The 15,767-nt window shown below is 39.3% G+C and overlaps 1 protein-coding gene across 2 annotated transcripts in view; it reads left to right on the top strand.

Annotated features, from left to right (window-relative positions):
• The window catches only part of LOC149078250 (immunomodulatory peroxidase-like), a 211,599-nt gene extending 197,053 nt beyond the window's left edge, over positions 1 to 14,546 (top strand). For both annotated transcript variants that reach the window (XM_089241863.1, XM_089241864.1), the window contains one exon: positions 14,361 to 14,546. In XM_089241863.1, the coding sequence (XP_089097989.1) occupies positions 14,361 to 14,439 (79 nt within the window). In that variant the 3' untranslated portion in view covers positions 14,440 to 14,546. The remainder of the gene's footprint in view (positions 1 to 14,360) is intronic.
• Positions 14,547 to 15,767: the final 1,221 nt, after the last annotated feature.

The raw sequence follows: 15,767 nt of genomic DNA, 5'->3' as shown, positions 1-15,767 counted from the left end.
TTTGTAAAAGATCTTTTATCAACTTTTATAGTTTTATTTTCCGAGCACGAAAGCTGCTGTGTACAGTGGGAACAGTAAATTTTGGTCCTGTGTTCTAAAACTTCCATCACACTCAATTTAAAACTGAAATCATCAACAGTTTTAGTTGAACCCACTTGTATTATTCTCTCCCCACTGTTGGAAAATTTGATCAAATTATCGATTCAAGTATCTTTAAATATGGTCACATATCTGAAATGTTGATCATTTGAGTCGCACTACGGTTATTTTCTGCACACGAGGGCTAATTTTTTTTTCTACCGGGACATACAATTTATTGCCGATTCCGAACAGCAGGCTTGTTTTTATACTCATCGAGAGGTTGGTGCTCTAACCGCTCTCGATGGGGACTCCCTGCTGTAGTAACTTTTTTCTGCTGTCATGTCGCCGTTTCTGTTATACCCCTGTGTCAGGAAAGTTTTCTGACAAGAACGAACCAGGTATCGAACTCGCGACACTTCTAAATATCCTTTGGTACTTTAGACGAGTATCTTATCGACCTGGGCTACCGCGTCAAACCATTTATAACAAGCGTAGTATATATATATTGGTAACTCTCTATATAGCATTGATTTATGCTATAAAATATTTTTATTCGTTTTTCATTCACCTGTTCGCTAGATGTATGCTAGAAATGTTATGCGTAGGAACATAATTCAAGACATCTTATCGGTTTCATAAAATAAATGGAGGTAATTTGTGTGAAGTTAGAAAATTTAATAGGATTGATCGAGGTTGATAGGTTTTTCTCCGCTTTGAAACATACCGTATATACCCGTGTATAAGCCGACCCTAAAAATCCGTGCATTTTAGAGAAAAAAAATTCTTATATTTTCATGCAAAATGAATAGCTTGCGGAAATTTACAATAGAAAATGATTCAAACATTTTAATCCGTTTCTTCTGAGTCTCTAAGCTCATCGTAATCCATCAGATCATCACAGGGTGCGGCATCTTCGTTTTCATCCTCATCTGGGATGTCATCGCCATTGTCACTTTCAAAGAAGATATCATCTTCAGTTTCGTCCATCGCATTGCTGATGCAAAAAATTTTTGAAGGATCGGATGGTAATTTCGGTGGAAACAGAATTCCACGCCTCATGCACCCATTGGCACACTAGGTCAATGTCAGGTTTCTTCAAGCCACTACTTTTTGTAGCTTATCATCGGAACTCATCCATTCGATCCACAAATTCCTCAAATGGTCTTTGAAATGCTTGTTGCTCACATCTAAAGGCTGTACACAATCGACGTTAGCAAACCTGGTATCAAAGACAATGTTTTCGATTTCTTTGCCTCGGCTTTGACATTATCGGTTCGGTGGGGTTTGAACATATCCCATACCAATAATGACTGTTTCTCGAACTCTGCTACAAAAATTACTGATTTCGGGATCAATATTTTCTCATCAAAAACTGACCCGAGCATAAGTCGACCCCCTTGAAGAACCCCGACCGACACTTGAGGAACGAATTTTTCAACAAAAAAAACTCGGCTTATACACGAGTATATACACTAAAGAGCCAAAAAAACTGGTTCACCTTCCTAATATCGTGTAGGGCCCCCGCGAGCACGCAGAAGTGCAGCAACACGACGTGGCATGGACTCGACTAATGTCTGAAGTAGTGCTGGAGGTAATTGACACCATGAATCCTGCAGGGCTGTCCATAAATCCGTAGGAGTAAGAGGGGGTGGAGATCTCCTCTGAACAGCACGTTGCAAGGCATCCCAGATATGTTCATGTCTGGGGATTTCGGTGGCCAGCGGAAGTGTCTAAAGTCAGAAGAGTGTTCCTGGAGCCACTTTCTAGCAATTCTGGACGTGTGGGGTGTCGCATTGTCCTGCTGAAATTGTCCAAGTCCGTCAGAATGCACAATGGACATGAATGGGTGCAGGTAGGATGCTTACGTACCTGTCACCTATCAGAGTCGTATCTAGACGTATCAGGGGGTCCCATATTACGCCAATTGCACACGCCCCATACCATCACAGAGCCTACATCAGCTTGAACAGTCCCCTGTTGACATGTAGGGTCCATGGATTCATGGGGTTGTCTCCATACCCGTACACGTCCATCAGCTCGAAGCAATTGGAACCGAGACTCGTCAGACCAAGCGACGTGTTTCCAGTCCAATGTCGGTGTTGTCGGGCCCAGGCGAGGCGTAAAGCTTTGTGTCGTGCAGTCATCAAGAGTGCACGAGTGGACCTTCGGCTCCGAAAGCCCACATCGATGATTTTTCGTTGAATGGTTCGCACTCTGACACTTGTTGATGGCCCAGCATTGAAATCTGCAGCAATTTGCGGAAGGGTTGCACGTCTGTCACGTTTAATGGTTCTCGTCCCGTTCTTGCATGATCTTTTTCGGCCGCAGCGATGTCGTAGATTTAATTTTTTACCGGATTCCCGATATTCACGGTACACTCGTGAAATGGTCGTACGTGAAAATCCAAATTTCATCGCTACCTCGGAGATGCTACGACCCATCTCTCGTGCGCCGACTATAACACCACGTTCAAACTCACTTAAATCTCGATAACCTGCCATTGTAGCAGCAGTAACCGATCTAACAACTATGCCAGACACTTGTTGTGTTATATAGGCGCTGCCGACCGCAGCGCCGTACTCTGATTGGTTCCATATCTCTTTATTTGCATACGCATGCTTGTACCAGTTTTTTTGGCTCTTCAGTTATACAGTATATATACGGTATGTTTCTTCATTTATATGAGTGTTTTTGGGTTTTTCTTCCCTCAAGCATTCACCAATAGCCGTCGAAATTTCCATACTTTTTTCTGTTTCTGCTTTTTTTAGTAGTTCTGTTTTAGAGTTGGAAAAAAAATTATTGTGGCCGCTTTTATTAGTCTGAATAGTGGGGCCATCTATTGAGAAAATTGGGATAAGTGACGTTATTGAGGGTGAGTGCGCAGGCGTCCTCCTTTCTCAGTTTTCGAATCTGGTAATCCCATTCTAACGTCTTTATATTGTCAAGTTGCGCTTGTTTCGTGTATCATACTACCATCTGTCTTCAATTTTCTGAAGTAAAGATGGAAATGCTTGAATTTTCATGTTATGTCAGTATCGTATTGTAGATCTGCCTACTCTCTCCGGAGAGACTTTTATACAAGGGCGTAGCGAGGGGGGGGGACTTGGGGGTCTGGTTCCCCCCCCCCCGAAATGTGAGAAAATGACCGAAAAAAGGGAAAAAGATGGCCAAATCCATTGTTCTGTCATTTTGGTTCCTCCCCCCCCCCCCCGAAATGAAAGTGGTTCCCCCCACGAACGAAATTTCTGGCTACGCCCCTGCTTTTATAGTGTAATGCCGGCCTAACAATTGATCGATTAATCTGACCAGCTCTAAAAAAAGCGTACACTTTTTTTAATCATTATTGCATCATTATAATTTTTTGGCCTGGATTCATTCATTACACTATATAAGTTTGATAAAAAAAAATTTTTTCCACAAAACTTTTTTACAATAGGCTTTTGGCCTTAGGGACTGATACTGAAGCCTTAGGGACTGAATTTTCTGATACTTTTCCTGAGTTATGCTCAGTATTAAATGTAAGCGCACCATACTGATAATACAACGTACTACACTGGTGTAAGAAATTAAGAGAATTTGCAGACTTGGTCGATTATCTCTAGAACTACTGTACAGATTTTAATGAAATTTGATATGTACATAAATTGATACAATACAAAACAAATAACCATTCAATAATTGTAATACACACGCATGATCGTGCTTAATACTCGTTGGAGTCGGAAGGTATGAAACAGCGGTTGCAGAATAAACAAAAAAATGGGTTAATAGGAGGTATGGTCCCCTCTTACAGATATACAGGTCTCGCAGCGTGATTTCATACTTGAAATAAGGCAGTTTATCATTTCCTGTGGCAATTGGTCCCACTCGTTCAGGTACGCTGTTTTCATTCCCTGGATGGTTCCCGGAGGGGGGTTGCAATTGCCGTCCCCAGAGCGTCCCAGACATGCTCTATAGGGTTAAGGTCTGGAGATCTGGCTGGCCAATCCATCCGGCGAATATCCTCACTCTCTAGAAAATCGTCGAGCAGAAGAGCTCTATGTGGCCTCGCGTTATCGTCCATTAAAATGAACTCAGGGCCAACTGCACCCCTGAAAAGGCGAACATAGGGCTCCAAGACCTCATCCCTATACCTCACACCAGTCACAGTGCCTCTTTCAAAGCAATGGAGAGGTGTGCGGCCATCCAACATGATGCCTGCCCAGACCATTAAACCTCCTCCGCCATAATGGTCGATTTCGCGGACATAGGAGTGTAGGTAGCGGGTCCCTGGTTCTCTCCATATGAACGTACGGCGAGAATCGGTGCTTAGGCTGAACCGGGACTCATCAGTGAAGAGAACGGTCACCCATTGATCCATACTTCAATCTCTATGCTCTCTGCTCCATGATAAACGGATTCTCCTGTCCGTAGAAGTGAGCGGGACGCAAACAGCAGGTCTTGCAAACAAACCTCTCTCATGAAGTCTTTTTGGAAACAGTCACCTTCCTGTGGCTGCATACAACTCATACAAGTCACGAGAGAGCTGAGAAGCTGTACCACTCCTGTTACGCCTCGCTATAATCGACAAATGGCGATCTTCTCTGGCCGTCGTGGCTCTTGGGCGACCTTGCCCAGGCTTTCTCTCGATGGATCCGGTATCCTGGAACTGTTTCCATAAGTTACACACGACGCTGGGCATTAAATTGAACTCTCTACAAATCTGGACTTGGTGGTTACTCATTTTTACTGTTGCAATTTGAAATTAACCGATTGCTGCAAAATAACACCAAGAAATACGCCGAGGTGTGCTAGCGAACGAAATGTGTCTTAACTTACGCGCGCTTATAAAGCCCGTTTCTCTACAGACGTTTCACACACACGTTTCTCACATTAGCTTAAAATTACCTCCATTAGTTTTTGTGTTAATTCACATTTGTGTAGTTAGGTGTTTTTTGTTTTTGTATGGGGGTATTTCTTAGCGTTAGTGTATATTCAATATGCCGATTCCCTCTCCTCACAAAATATATGAAATCTTGTTAAAGAAAGGGGGTGTCGTAAACATTTTTCGTGCACCGAAATTGTTCGCACCTGTCCCCGGTTCTGTGGCACTAGCGTAATATGTAGAAAACATATGAATATAAACATTTTCACAACTTTGATGGGAAAACAAAGTTTAAAATTATGTTTCGTAGCTTATAATGAAATTTAGTCAGGGGGATTTTTGTTAAAATAATAATGTAAATTTGGAAAACTAACTGGGTTTAATTTCCGATGCTCTTCTATAAATGAATCATTGGGTTTGAACATAAATTGAAAACGGTTCGAAAATTTTTGGGTTTTTTTTTAATGTGAAAATATAGGAGACATTTTAAATTTTGTACTCACATCACACGCAACATGTTAAGCCATAAATGCTCAACCCATGTCCTGTGCTCCAAATTTGGCCCTCGGAAGCATTTGATGTGGCCCGTGACAACAAAAAACAAAACAAACCTCTCAAGTGGTCTCAAGCACATTTCAAAATCACTTGAGCGACTAGCGGCACACCTCCAGTTCACATAAGTGGATCGTGATACATTTGCAGATTATCCTATTGAGTGGTTAGTGGCACATTTCCAGATCTCTCGAGTGACCCGCAGTACGCTTGCAGATCACTTAAGCGGCACGAGCCAGTTCTTTTTAGATGATTTTAGAGGATCGAGGCTCATTTCTGAATAACTCATTGAATTTCAAAACAATGAAGTGGCACACACCTTCCAAAAATTTGAGCACCTTTGTGCTAAATATCTGATAAAGGTGTTTCAGCGACTGGGACTTTGGCAATGAGTGCTTTAAATTATTATTGAATACTGGTGAGGCATTATCATTGAATCAAGCCCCGGCAGACTAAACACCCCAATTGTTATTGATTTTAATATCCATTTGCCATCTGCAGAGGAGCGAATTTTTAGTTTAGATGATGCCGCGTACACACACAGAGTAAAAGATATGCACGTTCTTTCGCACAATATGCTCTTACAAATAACAAATACAAATACAACGCCACAACAGGCAAATTGCCCAACGAGGTGTCTGACTTAAGAGCATCATGGATCCCCGAGCCATTTTTTGGAGGCCCTACCTACTACTACTACACCACGCATGCGCCCCACCCACACACACCCCCGGAACCCCCAACGAATCGGTACATACGGGAATGTACGTGTACGTGTAGTGAAACCTGACGTGAAGTTTTTTTGTTGTTTCTCTGTAATGCTTGTTATGTGTAGTGCTGCCATCTGCCACTAGTTTTTCTAACTATGAGTGAAGTGTTATGATTGAATGATTTATTGTTGTCGGACTGTTGCTCTCTGTGGCGAGACTTTTTAACGGGGAGATCGGCTCGCATTTGCGCCTTGAAGTTGGGAACCACAGAAAACCAACTTCAGCCGACCACCACTGTGGGGTCGAACCCGGATCCTCGCATAGCGAGTCCGTCACTATAACCACTCGACCACCACAGCGGCTCTCTTACTGAGCTGAGATACACATCTCCGAGGTGTTATCGGAATTTGGCACCATCTGCCCCTACAGATGATTATATTTATGATGGCGGTTGACTCTGAATAAAAACGAGTGTGTACGTGAGGAAGAGAGTACGGCCGTGACCTGACTACGGCGCGGTTGCAGGCAGTCGAGGTTGGGGGGGGGGGGAAGGCGTCATCTATAGTTTTATTCTGTCAACGCACAGATACAACTGCAACCGCTGAGCGCGGTTTTTTCAACCGAGAAAATCCACATTTTTTTGGACGGGTAATTTTTTTTGGTTGGGGTAACCGGAAAGCTGCCATCATGTATTGAAAAAGCTTGAACACCCTGATGACGGTTCGGCTGGACTCGCGGTTGCTGTCTTCCATTGTCTATTAAGTGGTTTGACGAGGAGGGTGATGGGATTTCGGATGCACCGGACAAAGGAATTGCTCTTCTCAGATTGCCATAAACATGAGGGGAAAAGACAAATTCGAGGAACTGTATGGTGAAGTTCTATTCGACAGAAACTAATTCTTTGTTTGGCGCTTTTGCACTGATAACAATAAAGAAAAACCAATGAAGAAAAAATTAAATTTTTCTAACTAATAAAATTTTTTTTGCTTTCCTACATGAGCATACATTAAAACTCGGTTATAATGACATTCATAAAGTAACGTGATTACTCCGTTAAAACCGAGATATATATTTTAAAATACCTGAACGAAATGCATTGGATCCCGATCATAACGTTTTAGCAAAAAAAACCAATTAGTACCTCATCCAAAAAAGTACAAATTGCCAGGAGGCCCAACCATTTCTAATAAATTCATAAAAAATTATCAGAAGTAAAACTAAATAGACATCTGAAGGAACAAATTTTTATATTTGCAAATTCCATATCAAACTTTTGAAACATTCATCAAAGTATGAACCGGGGATGAAATATGTCCCTAAGAGCTGCATTGTGTGTGTTTTGCTTTCATTATTCTGTCTTTTTTGTTATTTATTTTTGTATCGTATATGAATGTGCCTGTCTATATGTTGTTTTTGCAATGAAAAAAAAAAAATCTAGATGAAACGTTGTATGCGGGTAATATCGAAAAGTGCACCAAGACAATTTTCACACCTACCGTTCTTTTCAAGCAGTTTTTGATTTACATACACACACACAAAGTCGCAACTAGGGAGAACGGGTCCATTGTACAAGGTGCTAAACTAGATAGGGCGCCGAATTACCACTTCAACCACTCCTAATCTTTCCTTACACGGGGATGCCAAAAGCTTGCCAGATCCAGTTAAAAAAATATCCAACTGCGGCCCTGTATGTACCTTAAACCTTGCAACATACATATTGATGTACTGGGCCACAACGAAATGCGTGGTCAGCCGGGGCAAGCACGCATATTGGCTCCCCCTTTTAATATTGAAGGAGAGATGAAATAAAAAAAAAGAACCCCTCTGTCTCGGAGTTCGGGGCATCAGTCAGTGTCGTCTTAACGCATGGGCCCACCCGGGCACCCCAAGAGAAGTGAGGCCTCACAAAAATGAGATCCGGTTGAAATTTTCTAGGATTTACCAGGTTGGGACTCCGGAAAACCACTTGGCCCGGGGGCCCATGATACTCTTAAGACGGCCCTGGCATCAGTCCCGCCTGCTTCTCCCTAGTTGCGGCCCTGGTGCCGTATGTACATGGTGTTAAGCGGGCCGGGATAGCAAGTTCGGTGGGGCGGCCAAATTTTTTTCCTGACCGTCAACAGAAGTAATTTTTTTTCTTAATTTTTTTTGGCACATGGGGTTTCCCAAAATTATAATTATTATGATTAATTTTTTCCATAAATTAGAAACTTAGTTAATTGGAAATTTACTTTAATTACAAAGAAAAACGTGCCAAGTTGTAAGAGTGGTAAAAAATGGGCCAACTTTTGGATTGTCTTTCTTCAACTCCGAATTAATTTCAAACGGCAAATATTGTTACAGAAAATTAAATAATTTTATTACCTGAAAATTTTTATTAGTATGTACAGTAAAACCCCTCTTTTGCGGACACTGACAGGACTAAAAAATTCGTCCGTGAAAGAGGGGTGATCGTTAATCAGGGGTTTGAAATACATACTTTTATATATTATACAACTGTAAATTATTATTTGGCCGTAAAAGGGAGGGGGCGACCGCATCTGAGGGGTGTCCATTAAGAGGGGTTTTACTGCAATGCAACTTATGAGCACGAATTTGCATGATAATCGTAGCCAACTTCAGCTTGGCGAAAATAATTTAGCCAATCCCGAAATGTCACGTGACATTAAAATATAAAAAACCCCGGTTGCTAACAGCAGTGTGTGTTTCACGCGAAATTCCACGGTTGCTGATAACATAAACCGCACCAGCCGAACCGTAGTGTGCAGTTAGCCTACCGCTCTCCCCCACAGATTGTTTTAGTTTCTATAAATGCCTTTTTTGTTCTCTCCCCTCTCTTATCACTCCGTAAATAATCTCCTCTCTCCAAACAAGAATGTATATAGTCAAACTTAGCAAATGGCCGTCTTTTTATTTTCAGCTGCATTTAAAGATTCTATCCTTTTTTGCGTATTTGTCACATACAAAAAATCTATCAGAGATCAATCCAAAATAAAAACAAAATAAAAATTTCTATAGAAAACATACACGCACACACACAGACAGATAAAAAAAATTATATACACGTATAGATTATTTACAGAAATGTTTAGAACAATTAATTATTGTTAATTTACGCTAGACCTATTATATCCAAATCACTCTTGTTAATTAATTTACTGAACATTTTGATTACACCGAACCGGCTGCGTTAAAGCCTTGAAGCAATCGACACAGCTTCCTTAAGCTAGTAGTCAGCATACGGCAGCGACACGGGCAACACACGGAAAGGTGTGGTCTGAAGAGGAACGAACCAAGCCACAGCCAACTGACACCCAAGCTACGGTCCTGGCACGGTGCGGATATGTGTATCCAGACCTTAAATGTGTAAGCCGAACAACTGAGACTTTCTATACAATATGACTTCTACCCCCTAATGACATACTAAATATTATAAAATTCAATGTGTTTATTGCATCTTGAATTCTGTTGTACAAAAATATTTTAATCATACTTGAAAAAGAAAAAATAAATAAATAAAGCGAATTTCAAATATCACTTAAATAAAATTACCTTCGGGACTCGACATTGGGTAAAATATTGCAGCAAAATCTTCTTGACTTGGAAAATTTTCGCATCTTGGACTCTCATTTTTTTCGGCAGTAGCCTACATAGATGATTTGCAACCAGCGCTTGATTTTGTTTCTTTTTTTATAAACATTTTCTAAGTTGATACAGGGATATTCAACTATTTTGCAAAAAGTGAACATTTTGTCATTCATTCAAAATTCTTCCAAAATTTCCAGTTTTTTAGAGAAAGCGCTTCTCGTTTTTTCGACATTACGAATAACATATAATATACAATAAACACAGACAGCACACAAAGCACCACAACGACAGAAAATGTACAGAAAAAGATCGAAAGAACTTATTGTGTATGTATATCGTATTTGTCTCTTATCGGTAGACCTATACCGTCCAAATGCTTACAATGGACTTTCTCAACCTTTGGGGATAACGCTGAAAGCATTTGAGAGACAAGACTTCTGAGAGAACATATAGCCGTCAAAACAATTGAAACCTGTTTCTTTGAAGTTTACCGCGTCTGCGTATTCTCAGAAACAAGCAATAAACAAATTACGTAAGTGTCCACTCTAAATAACCATCAACTATCATTCGCATAAATAGCCATCATTGGCTATTTTCGTATGTCAGTCACTCTAAAATTTATTGATTTCGCGATGACAATATGCAAGAAAAACTGTTGCAATGCATTTTCACTGCTTACAAAAATTGCGCATATTTGATGGATATAAATGTAAATAAATATAATAACAAGGTCCAGTGTAAATAAGTCATGGTGAACCAGGTGGTTTTACTGTGTTATCCAGCCTTTTTTTTTAAAGCGATTTATTTACATTTCACTGTTCAATGCAACGTTTTTGACAAATGAAGCACTTTTATTTATAGCTATTTTCTGAGCATTGTAAATATAGTTTATGCCTCTGCACAGAGCCGACACCAGGCATGAGGCGACGAGGCGGCTACCTAGGGCGGCATGATTACAGGGGCGTCATTTTTTATGACAGATTTAGTATGACTGTGTATTCACTCTCGGAAATTTTTACAGATCGAAATAATTTTGAAGGGAAAGCGCGAGTAGATAAATCAGTGCAAGCAAATACAATACTTTTCGTTGCTGAAATTATTTTAAGGAGATCCAGTTGAGTCTGTACAGAATTATTCGTTCCAAAATCTTCAGTTTAATGTTTGTTAATGTCAGTGAACGAGAAGACTTAGGACAACTTGGGTTTTTATTAGGTTTGAGTAAAAAAAATATTTTTCCACACTTCCAATCTACTGGAATGATTCCAGAGAGCCAAATTTTGTTGTATTCAGCACACAAGAGATTAATTTGACAGTAAGTGATTAAAGAGTATGATTTAGCGTTTATACCATCAGGACCTGGAGATGTATTTGGAGTGCGACGAATTGTAGATTTGATCTCTCCAATGGTAATTGGAGCATTCATCAAATTAGAGAAGTCTTGATGGGAGCCACTGAAACAGTCTAAATCCTTGTGAGTGTAATTATTTATAAGATTTGACTGGAGAAGATTTAACTGATCCATAGGGTCCACCATTTTTAAATTGTTGACCTGGAACACAAGATGGCAATCCACTTGGAGTTTAGACTGGATGAGTTTGAGTTTTCTAAGAATTGTAGAAATCTTGGGATAAGTGGCATGGTTAAAAATATTTTCTGACATAAATTCTTTTTCGGAGGTTTTGCTCATTATCTTTCTTACAGATGATCCAACACTGAGGACAAGGGCATCTAAGATATTGTCTGAATGACCTTTTCTTGCAGATGAGCAATGATCTTAAGGATGAATCAAAATACTCATTATATTGGTGAAGGTGTGATCGAACCTTTTTTTGTAGTTGATGTGCAATATTTTTCTACATGATCAAAAAAGAGCAAGTATTGCCAAACGATGTCAAGTTTTCTTTGAAGAAATCCCAGTTTGTGATGGTTACTTTGTGAGAAAATTTATTTACCCGAAGATTGATGTCTAGACAAATAGGCAGATGATCACTGTCGTAAAGGGAATCACTGCTGTACCAATTAATTCTACTCATTAAGTTTGAAGAACAAAAACATAAGAGGTAAAACATGTAGAGGTCTCTAGCACTGGCTGCTGAGCAGGAGTATCCTTTGAAGGAGGAACTTGCAATTTATTTTTCTTATGGGGAAGCTCACTGGTAAATGAAGATGTGATTAGTTCACTGTTAAGTGCAGATGACATTACTGGTACAGCTTCCTTGATGACTTGAGACATCAGGTCTGGAACAATTGACTGAATAGCTTCAGTGATCAGTTCATGCATGGAGATTTTCACATCTTCAATTATTTTTTCACGCATTGTTTCGATTTCTTTACGGACCAAATTTTGGATATCGATTTTTAAGTCGGTGATGGTTGATGGCACACAATTTACACTTGCTCTGTCAGCAAAAGTTGGCGATTTATCTTTGAAGAATTTGCGAGCTTGGTGAATTGGAATTTGCTTGATTGTTTTGTACTTGATTATTCCCGCCTCTCTAAGAAATATTGGGTATGTTCATGGGATCATGACCTTGAGCACAGTTTAGGAGCATTTGAGCACGATCCTGTATCATGATGATCATCACCACAGGTCCTACAGATAATGTAGGTAACTGGACGGAATTTGGTGCGATGTGTAAATTTGAAGCATCGAGAACATTGGCTTGATTTTTCAATAAATTCTTGGGGATGAAAGATTTGGAGCTACAATTTGAGATCAGCAGGAATGGAATTGCCCAAGGTGGTAATTAACAACGTGTTTGTGGGTATTTTATTTTTCACAAATCGTCTAATGCGTAATGGAACCAAACCATTGTCCACCAGCTCCAAAGCCACATCACTCAGATTTTCAGAACATGGGATATCTCTCAGAAGAAATTTTGAAGATAATGTGTCGGTAAGTGGAGTCGCTCTGACCCGAATATTTCCAATAGAAGACAGCGATAGGGCCTCCAATACAACTTCAGGTGATGCTAAAGTGAGAAGTACGTCACCATTTCTTGCGAATCGGATTTCATCAATGAGGTTTGCATTCAGGAATTTTTGTTCAAGACCCATACGTAATTCCTCGGGATGGTCGTATCTCCGACAATCGAGGATAAGCATTGAATACGGTAAAGGGGCGCCTCTGGTGGAAAATAACGTTTGAGAATCCCTGAGTTAGGGCAACCGCGGATAAACGATGACGAAGTCGGGGGGTGTCATGCGTGCCAAAAGTTTAAGAAACAATGGATTAATTAGAAGAAGGACATACCTGTCATGAGTTAACAAACACAATTCATAACTCTCTCATAACTTTTTCCACTGAATAATTTCTCTGATTCAGCACACTACTGTATATGCATGATGAGACAAACAGTGATTCAAAGAAAAGAGAAATTACACCATGAAAAAGAATGATTCTGAGAAAGTCACATTTCCCTCAACGCAAAATATGCATTATCATTATAATATAGTGCAATATATTATCGTACAAATATAGATGACTGTAATTTCTTCACTCATCCTCACGCATTTCAGAGCACTATTGACCCAAGATTGTAGGTTTTTTATTTCACCCACCTTTAATAAAAACTCTTTCATGACCCCTTTTGTGTGTTATCTTGGGTTTCCCAGGGCTCAAAAGATCAGAGCAGTTTTTCACCTTTTCCTAGTCTTTAACACATTGCCCTATACATAAGCTTGCCGAGGCACCTACAGATAACGTGGCATTTCTAGGCATTCTAAATCCAGCCAAATCTCCTATACATAAGGTGGTATTTTTAGGAGCTCAAGCTCTACCTAAGGCTCTCAAAGAAAAGGCGATACCTTTTGGAGCTTGAATTCTAGCCATTACTTCATAGGTTCAGATTCACAATAGGTTCCGTCTAATTTCTTCAGAAGGTGCTTCAATCAAAGCTCGTGGTGGCCCTTCAGAACAGAATGAGCATTTCGTGAACGCCATATCCTCAGAACTGAGGCACCTATGAAAGGTATTTCTAGGAGCTCTACCCATGGGCGGAGATACGGGGGCGGGGCGTCACAGGTGGAGTCGACTTATCTAATGTATATATGTATATATGAGCTGACATCATCATCATCGTGTCCCCCACCCCAGACTTCCAAGTCAATCTTCGCCTATGGCTCTACCGAGAACGACCAAGATTCGAGGACCGAACGACCAAAGACGAGGGCAAGATTCAGTCCGTTAATAAAGGTGGGAACAGAGACTGATCTGAACCTGCTTCCAGATGAAGAGCTTAAGATCAATTTTCAAAAATGGTAATGAATACCCCACTTTATTTTTCTTCTTCTGTTAAAGGACTAGTACAAACCCAATCACTGTGAAACTGCAAGAGGCGCATATATAAATGGAGATTTATTTTTTCTCTCTCTCTCTCTCATCATTTTAGTCAATCAAGGTAGAAAATAAAAAATTCAAGTTTTTTTAAAGATCAAAGGTCATTTAGGAGAATAGGTGCCTATGTAGGCAAAATTTTGATTGGGGAGCAACCACCCCACCCCCTCTTTTATCGTAATATCATAATTCTAATATGTTTCTATTCCTTTTTTCTCTTTTTCTGCAGGAATCCTGTTGGACACTGTAATGAACTTCCAGATGTTGATTACTCGTTATGGGATGATTTGAATAAAAAGAAAAAATGAAATCGATCACAATATCTCGTAGTTGAACGAATGTCGTAAAAAAATATTGTTTTGATACTGCAGTGAAAATTCGAAATAAATCATCTAGTCTCTAAAAAGGAATAAAATTTGCCAAAAATTTGGTGTGATGAAGGGGGAAAACTGGAAGATATATATATATATATACTATACTCATATACTGTTTTGTTATTGAAGAAAAGAAAATTGTTACTCTGCAAAGAAAAGGATTTGTTTCAAAAATATTTCCCAAAGCCACTACAGTCATTTTTTCTAATGGTTTCCGATTTTGCGTTATCAAGGAAAGCTATGCACTAAAACATCAGGAACAAAATAACAAAAATAATTGCCCATCCGAGTTTATATGAAACAATATTACATTTATTAATTTTTTAGTAAAAATTGCTACTGTATATTCTTAACATATTAACAAGTCAAATAAAATTTGTAAAAAAATGCAGCATTCAGTTGATTTCGAAATACATTCAATTTCATTTCTTACATGGTGATTGATCGAAGTTAAAAGCAAATGAGTTAACTTTTTCTTCAGTGCATGAAAAGTTTTCTGAACTATGTATGATATACAAAATACTGGGAAAAAGACCACAACAAGCAAACTACTCAATGAGGTGGGTGAAAGAAAAATGCTTGTGTATATGTCAAATGTATTTGAAAATTCAGCAACCCAAAATTAAAGCAATTTTCATGAACTACGAAAATATTGTAATACGAGAATTATTAGAAGAAGTTATAGTTGTCTTCATTAAGTCTGGGTAGCTTCTTGATTTTTTCCAATACGAATATTTTTTTTCTTTTTAACCCCTGTACATATACATAACTTCCATATACACAGGGGGCGAGATCTCATCCATGTGTATATGAAACAAATATTTTCACGTTCTCTTCCTTCTCTAGAGGCAATTCATTTTGGTAAGCCTTGTAAAGGAAAAAAAAAATTCCCTTTATATACCTCTTTCTCAGCAAAACGTTTTTCCATTACATGTATAATAAAGGGTGACTGTAACAGGGAGAAAGATATCGTTGTCAGGGATTGTTGTGAAAACCCTGTACGTAAAAGGGTTAAACGTGTCAAAATTGAAGAGGAAAAGTTAACGACATCTGGAGGTAAGCTATTCCACATTCAAATATTTTATTAGAATGTAAAAAATGTAAACAATAACTGAATTGCTGGAACATTAACAGAAAAATTAACACAGTTTAGACTAGTTTCCTGTTCAGATTGATTAAGGTACATAAGTAAGCCGCAGCCTCATCTTTCTGAGCAATGAAATGCTTCACGTTTTGCAAAATTTTGATACCTATTGGTTGTT

The sequence above is a fragment of the Pholcus phalangioides genome, unplaced genomic scaffold (genome assembly GCF_987345545.1).
Source record: "Pholcus phalangioides strain wild (caught in Gottingen) unplaced genomic scaffold, Ppha-v1.0 ptg000014l_1, whole genome shotgun sequence".
In the NCBI taxonomy this organism is placed as follows: Eukaryota; Metazoa; Arthropoda; class Arachnida; order Araneae; family Pholcidae; genus Pholcus; species Pholcus phalangioides.
The sequence above is the reverse complement of the archived record's forward strand: the minus strand, read 5'-3'. Positions and strand labels throughout refer to the sequence as shown.